Raw genomic sequence first — 8353 nt, 5'->3', positions numbered from 1 at the left:
ATGGACAATGCTTAGTCTAGGTAGATACATTTAAAATACAACATTTTAAACTACAAGGTCTAGCCAAATGTTTCTATCTAGATCCATCTCTGAGTTTGATTACACATGTAACCAATCTAAGCCAATTAACACATATTGACACAGCAGGGCTAATACACAAGAGGCATGAGCTAATGCCGTCATGGCCCTTATGACTGAATGTTTGGACACAAACCCTGGCTTCATACATAGGCACGCCCTGCCCTTCACAGCTGAATACACCACTAGACTTATGGAGTCACATGTGCTTGATGTTTTCACTGTCTCTGGGTCAGTTAGCAACCCCACTGGAACAATGTTTTTGCAGAGTGATGTGAAGGCTATCAATGGAACACTTTCAAACATCTGTGTGATGGAGACAGAAAAAGTCAAGTTGAATCCTCCATTAAGTATTTTCATTGTGTATAAGGATGTAATGCTTCATAAAAACCATTAGATGGCAGCAGTTGCTTAACTTGCATTTCCTTTTTACGGTTATTGAAATGCGCTACCACACTGTTTCTTGATACACATCTAACGTATCATGGTAGATCCGCTCTCCTATACATTTTACTCTGTGTAACATGTGAATACTGCATTGGGAAGATTACAATCCTGAGCCACAACATCTGTACTGCACTAGGTTGGCTCAAGTGGTCTCTGTCATTTATGCCCAAAGATACATCCTTTTTATGCTATTCATCCACTGAAATCAGGTATAATCTAGGCCTACAACTGAAAACCACTTTTTGGGATAATTTAACATGTTGTTCCCTATACCCAAAATATTATTGTATTTATGATAACACACACACAAGTGCATACAGTGGCCAGCTACTGTGATCATGTCCTGCCCATAACCTGCTTGCCATGATGTCTAGAATGTGTACCAGTCCTCTTACATGATTATGTTATGCCTGTAGGCTATGCCTATGAAGTGATGGCAGGGACTTTTAATAATACGACTGCATCGTGATGTATTGGTAAAGGACTTGGGTAGAGTGTCTTCATGTGAGTGTCTCATCATCCGTAGGACCTCATCTGGATCACATTGGTTGACCATTCTCCTCCCTGTGAGGTCAGCCTACAGCCAGGGCCCCTGGCCCAACTGCCACACCAGGCCAGTATCAAACCCTTATGGAGGCAGTACAACTAAATAAAAAAACAGCCCCACATCAACTTTGTCTTCCTCGTGAGTGTGTGTGTCATGGCAAAGCTCATACTCACTCAAATAAAATATTGTAAACCTAATCTCAGTCAGGATGCAGTCCATCACAGTGTGTGTGTAAATGAGAGAGAGAAAAAGAGAGAGTGCTTGAAAAAGATTGTCAATGAGAGACGTAAGCACTGCATGTTGAGCCTTACATTTCCAACATTAAAATTACGATCATAAAACGCAGTTACAAGTCTTTATTATCTTCTTCGTAAATGTCATCGACAAACAAACCATAAAACTACAGTACTTAGGTAAGGAATTTAGAAAACAATAATTGCACAACTCGCCCAGAGCTGCTCTCCACATTGTTTTAGATTGCCATGGTGGGCCTCCATCTGAACAATCAGTCAGTATAAAACAACAAAACAGGCAGATCACAACAGGTCAACTGGCTTGTGTTTAACAGTAAACAGTAGTAGAAGCGTATAATAATATAAGTGTAATATACATGGATGAGGAATTACAACTCTGCTGAGATGCTCTATACAAGCGTTCCTTTCCAAGGCGGTCTTAACCTGGCTGGACGCATGGCGCCACAAAACCCTAAAGGCCACAGATACTCCATGGGGTGTGATTAAAAGCACACGTCCATAAGGTCTATTGGGGATGGTAATGAGCACCAACTCATTGGTGGGGCTGGGGGGGTCAGGGGTCGATCTCCATGGGAGTGATGGTAATGATGGTGTCCTCGTTACCACGGCGAACCACCACCTGCAGCGTGGTGTCCTTCTTGATGATGGTGCTGACGTCGGTTGCAGAGGTGATCTGCTGGCCGTTGATGGAGATGATCACATCATGCTCTTTCAGACCGCCACTAAGAAGAGAAGGTCGCATCATAATGAGAACTACAGAAAAAAACATGCTGGATGGAACGGTTAGGTATAATGCTGGGCAATATGGACAAAATATCAAATCAGAATATTTTTCAAATTTTTTACAGTAATTTATGTTTTTTAATAATAAAAGTTCTAAATATTCTTTATGAGTAGTTCATTACCCAAGAGTGGCAACACATAAATTATATGTGATTTCAATTGGGTTTTCTCCAATCTAATTGTTTCATTACTGTTCAATCCAACTTCAAACCCCAAAAATATTTTCAGCAGTTTAAATCAATTTCTTGCACTTTTGTCGTCATTTCCTCAATGTGCACGACATTTTTAAAATAGAAAAACAACTAAATGTACAATGTTTAAACCACATCAGGAGACCAATTTTAAAGTTGGAAAAAACATTAAACATGTTTTTGATTTTAGAGTTTAAATGGCTACTTGATTGATGCAAATAATCATGGTATCATTCTGTCCGGTAGGGACAGGTTACTTTGTAGCTAGTTAACATTTAATACGGTTTTGGGGAAAGCCTTTCAATCTACCAGAAGACGGTTAAGTCTATCATTAGCACTGCTATATTTTTCCGGTTCCTTCATTGTTTGAAAGCTGGATGTTTAACTTCATAGTAACGTTAGCCTATAGACAAAAATCGCACCATAGAAACGTGGAGGCAATTATTTTATATGATTTATATGCGTTCTCCTGTTCTATTGGTTTTCATTGATCTTTCTTTCATTGTCTAGCAGCCAATGGCATTATCCTAGTCATATTAGCAACCCATGATAGTTCTAATGGATTTCATATTTACATCTCTGTCCATGAAACCACTTGCATGTGCGGTGTGCATTTTAGAACACTGTTTTCCTGCTATTTGTATTTTGGAACATTTGCAGATTGGCCTACCACTGTGAACCTTGCTGCAGTGAAAATGTGTAGAAAGAACAGATTATCAACATTTTAAGCGAAACATTCTGAAATATTCCATCAGACGTATTAATCCATATGGCGTATACGTACCTCTACTACACTACGTTGATACGCACCGTGGTAAGAAGTGAGTGTATGGGTATAATGCGTACACCATTCACTACAACACTGCTCATTTAGCAACCTAGCTAGCCAGCAAACTAGCAATTGGCATTGGCGGCTAACAAGCTTTATTTCAGCCACAACTTGCTAAGAAAAGACAAACATAAAATAATAGTGTAATTATAGAATGCTTGTAGAAAGCAGCATGTCACCAACATCTTGTTGCATCTATCTGACCATGCAGACTGCAGAGTGAACAGCAAGAAAGTACTCGTGACTCCATGGTTGAGCAACTGCTCTCTCCTTGAGTGACAGGGGGCACAAACCAAACATTGAAATACCGTTATAGAAGGTTAAGTAAAAACCCAAACTGGTCCATGCATCAATACCGGTATATAGTAGGCTGTCGCATCTTTTGACCAATTGGAAAATAATGTGTTAATTGTGGATAATCCTTTATGAAAACCAATGGTCCAAACCTCATGTCTCTATCATAATCAGTTCAACCTTTATTGGCGTTTTTACCCTTGTAGGATTGTCAAAATTAAGGTGACTAAATGGGGGCCAAAGAAAAAAAGTAGTAAAAAAGAAAAAAAAGAATCAGGAAACTAGCATCGCGTCAGCTAGGCTGGATGCTGTGCGAGAATATATGGTGCTTTCAAGACAACTGGGAACTAGCTGAAATCATGATGTCAGTGATCTTCCGATCGGAAAGTCTGAGCCAGAGTTTCCAACTTGGAAATCCGAACTGGATGACCGTTCATAACTATTTTTCCCAGTCGGAGCTTGTTTATTTCTGAGTTCCCAGTTGTATTGAACGGTTTATATACTCGTCATATTTCTTCTCAAAACCGGAGGACATATGCCACGTTCAAAACAACTGGGGACAACTGAGAACTCGGAAATCTCTGACTTCCGACTGCACTGCTTTCAAGATAATGGGGAACAACTGGACAAACTAGCTCTGAAGGGGGAAAATAGTTTGAACTGTCATCCAACTTGGAAAATCTGCATTGTTCTAGAGCTCTGACTTTCTGACCTGAAGTCCACTGATGTCATGATTTGACCTCATTCTTTTTCGAGTTCTCAGTTATCTTGAAATCACCATTAAAACAATATGGGTAAGATAGATGTCAAATTTGAGACATGATGTAGTATTCTCATATTTTAGTATACACTGTTCATATTCATTTGAAGTTCCTGTTCTTTTTCAAAGACTTCTCACAAAACAAGCGCATCTCTGTGAAATGGAAATGGAGCACTGAGCATCCCGCAAGCTTTTTATTTTCAAAGCCTTTTACATTTAATTCATATTGTGTCATGCTAATTTTGCTATTTGCGACCTGCGGAAACAACTTGGAAGATGGCGACCACAAAATGTAAAATCCTCAAATGCTTCGGCAAGAAAGCTGTGTCGCTCTGTCAACACAGCTAAGTGCTTATTATGGGATGTATTAGGTTATGAAATCTGACAAAATCGTAATGTATGTTAGAGGAAGACCCCACTGAACGAATCCAAACATATTTGTCTTGGTAAAATGTATTTCATAACATAAGGAAGGAAAATGTCATCACCAAAGCACATATTCAACCAATCAGAGCAGAGTTGGTGGACACCCTATATATAGTAAAATGCAATATACCGCTCAGTCCTAGCTATAAGATAGTCATTTTAAGGTATAGACTCAATATTGGTCTCTATTGCACTGACAATCAGCTAAGAATGGATTCCATTGGCCTTGTTGCCTTTCACACATTCTATGATGCCTTACTTTATAGTGCTACAATGAACACAAATTGACCCCTTTCACCTATCCTTCATCAAGACCACAATAATTACAGTAAGTCAGGTGGAGACTGCTTTGTGCAACACACTCCCATAGACCAAACACACCCAGAATAGAAATCTAGTAAAACGAAATTGCACAAAGACTGGAGCGGTTACCAGAAGTGATATCAATGCCTCCAATTTGCACACAACTACTCTCTAATCATACATGTGAACAGTGGCTGCCACCACCACTTATAATACAGCCACACTTCCACATTCTCCTCATACTCCTCAGGAAAACACGACTAACACTTATACCTCCAATGAAACACAGAGAGTGTACTAGGGTTGAGTGAGTGGTCCCAGGAAAACCACAGCATAACCCTTGCTGCTTGAGGGAGGAAGGGGATTGCTGACCTCAGTGTCCCCCAACCCCCAAACCCTCTCTGGTAGAACTGTGGTCGGGAGGGGATTCTTGAGTGGGTGAACAAGAATTGAGTGAAGTGAGTCTCAGCAATGTTTTAGTAAGGGGGGGTTGTGTGTGTGTGTGTGTGTGTGTGTGCGCGCACGTGAAAACTGGAGAGAGAGTGTGAATGTGAGTGAGTTTGTGTGGGGAGAGTTGGGCGTTGAGGGTCTATATAAATTTGAAACATGTGTACAGTCAGCTGAAGGAGCCAAAGCAAATATCCCTTAGCACAGAAAAAGTCAGACAACTTGTCCTCACACTCATAAGAAACCCCCACTGTTGGTGAGACGGAGTGAGTTTCTACTATCCCTGTTAGTTTGTACTTACGCCGCGGCCGGCGTTTTAGATATCACCTCCATGACGTACGCTCCAGAGGTGACATCGGGGAAGTCTTTGTGTCGAACCTTCAGCTCCTTGGTTAACCTACAGAGTGAAGGGGAAGAGGTGCTCCGTTTTAAGAAGTCCTCTGTTTTCCGTATCAAACTGAAATGCAGTTCACCAGGTCCAGTTCAAATACATTATTTTTGACAGCTTTGAATAACTGCATTTTCCAGTTTAGTGTACACATTCAGTCTCAAATCTTTCTTTGCACTTATCGGGAGTTGACGGTCCTAGAGAGGAAAAGTACCATCTTTATCCATTTCATTGCAAGTATAACCAGTGACCTAAGGATCTACTTACGCTGGGGTGAGTGTCATCATCCTCACACCAATGTATCTCTTCTTTGTCACAGCTCTTCCTACGGAAACACAATAAGAAGAAAACCACCAGGTTTGCAATGGGGTTTACCTTTTGACATGAAAGATATTTGAGTGATTCTGAACCTAGGCCATGGGCTAAGATTAATTATAAAGGGGCTTGAATCAAAACGTCTGGAAGTGTTTATGGTTATCCTCAAAACATGTGGATAAGAGTGTAGACAGGACCTTACACTAAGGGGACATATTTAGATGTTACACACAGGATGACCATAGGGATTTAACGTCCTACCTCGGGACAGTCTGTCGTAGGATTCAGTCAGGAACTCTTGGATCTTGTCGGAGGGGATGGCGAATGAGATACCAGCCGTCACTTTCAGAGTGTTGATCCCGATCACCTCACCATCCTTCAATAACACAGTCAATAATAAAGTAATTCATGTCGTGTCTGAACCAGACTGACCAGAATCACTCATGATCAAATAAAGTGACACATTAATAACACTGTAACTGTAGGGGGGTGCGTACTGGCGGCAGAGAAGTCAGGCGCAGGAGAGTGAAAACTGATTTACAACGGCGCAGTTTAATAAACAAAACCACCGTAAACAGAACAATAAATCAATGGGTAAACAAAACCCGTTATACACCAGCATAACGTGTACAAGCACTACAATAAACAATTCCAGACAAGGACGTGGGGGGGGGGGGAAACAGAGGGTTAAATACACAACATGTAATGATGGAATTGAAACCAGGTGTGTGGGAAGACAAGACAAAACATATGGAAAATGAAAGGTGGATCGGCGATGGCTAGAAGACCGGTGACGTCGACCGAACAAGGAGAGGGACCGACTTCGGCGGAAGTCGTGACAGTAACACGCAAACACACAGTTGCATACAGTCTCAAAATATTATGTGCCATTCAGACACATTATCTGCTGTCTATTAGACATGTACAAAAACTGTTTAGCTGTCAATAAACAAAAACAGTATTCTCACCAGATTCACCAGAGGGCCTCCTGAATTACCATACTGTAAACAGAAAAGAAGATTACTTCAGTTCTCAGATCACAATCCTTTGTGATGTGTGTATGTGCATGTGTTCACAGACTCACGTTGATAATAGCGTCTGTCTGAATGTATTCCATTTCAGAGTTGCGTAGGCCCAGCTCCTTGCCCCCTCGTTGGGTTGTGCTGACTATCCCTGTGGTAACTGTGTTCTGGAGGGAGAAGGGGCTTCCGATGGCCACCACAAACTCCCCAGGCCTCAGGTCTGACGAACGCCCCAACATCAGCACAGGAAGCTTGATCTGTAGAGGGGACAGGTTAGGGGGAGATATTTAATAGGTACACATCCCTCAGTAACATTGATAAGCAGCAGCACTAGAAACTGTGGGCCGTAAAGCTATCCTTCCCCACATACGTACCATTGGAGGCTCCTCAGAGGAGGAATGGGAGGACCATCCTCAGTGAATTTCATAAAAATGTCAATAGTAAAACATTGAAGAAGTTATCCTTTTTAGATAAAACTGTACTAAATATATTAATTTCACCAAATAGTCTATAGTAGCCTCAATAGCACTGTAATGAGTGCGCTGAGAGTCAGGAAGCAAGTACAGGGAGTGAGTGTTTTAATAATATAAATGAAACATGAAACACAAACACCGCACCGACATGAAACACAAACACCGCACCGACATGAAACACAAACACCGCACCGACATGAAACACAAACACCGCACCGACATGAAACACAAACACCGCACCGACATGAAACACAAACACCGCACCGACATGAAACACAAACACCGCACCGACATGAAACACAAACACCGCACCGACATGAAACACAAACACCGCACCGACATGAAACACAAACACCGCACCGACATGAAACACAAACACCGCACCGACATGAAACACAAACACCGCACCGACATGAAACACAAACACCGCACCGACATGAAACACAAACACCGCACCGACATGAAACACAAACACCGCACCGACATGAAACACAAACACCGCACCGACATGAAACACAAACACCGCACCGACATGAAACACAAACACCGCACCGACATGAAACACAAACACCGCACCGACATGAAACACAAACACCGCACCGACATGAAACACAAACACCGCACCGACATGAAACACAAACACCGCACCGACATGAAACACAAACACCGCACCGACATGAAACACAAACACCGCACCGACATGAAACACAAACACCGCACCGACATGAAACACAAACACCGCACCGACATGAAACACAAACACCGCACCGACATGAAACACAAACACCGCACCGAC

At 41.8% G+C, this 8353-nt stretch overlaps 1 protein-coding gene across 1 annotated transcript in view; it reads right to left on the bottom strand.

The window, feature by feature from the left end:
• Positions 1 to 1412: 1412 nt before the first annotated feature.
• Positions 1413 to 8353, bottom strand: part of LOC109889980 (serine protease HTRA1A) — a 32558-nt gene continuing 25617 nt past the window's right edge. The window contains exons 4-9 of the mRNA XM_031823617.1: positions 7147 to 7341; positions 7031 to 7063; positions 6324 to 6438; positions 6015 to 6072; positions 5661 to 5756; positions 1413 to 2048 (exon numbers count right to left, since the gene is read on the bottom strand). Coding sequence (XP_031679477.1) covers positions 1880 to 2048; positions 5661 to 5756; positions 6015 to 6072; positions 6324 to 6438; positions 7031 to 7063; positions 7147 to 7341 — 666 coding nt within the window. The 3' untranslated portion in view covers positions 1413 to 1879. The remainder of the gene's footprint in view (positions 2049 to 5660; positions 5757 to 6014; positions 6073 to 6323; positions 6439 to 7030; positions 7064 to 7146; positions 7342 to 8353) is intronic.

The sequence above is a fragment of the Oncorhynchus kisutch genome, linkage group LG4 (assembly GCF_002021735.2).
Source record: "Oncorhynchus kisutch isolate 150728-3 linkage group LG4, Okis_V2, whole genome shotgun sequence".
In the NCBI taxonomy this organism is placed as follows: domain Eukaryota; kingdom Metazoa; phylum Chordata; class Actinopteri; order Salmoniformes; family Salmonidae; genus Oncorhynchus; species Oncorhynchus kisutch.
The sequence above is the reverse complement of the archived record's forward strand: the minus strand, read 5'-3'. Positions and strand labels throughout refer to the sequence as shown.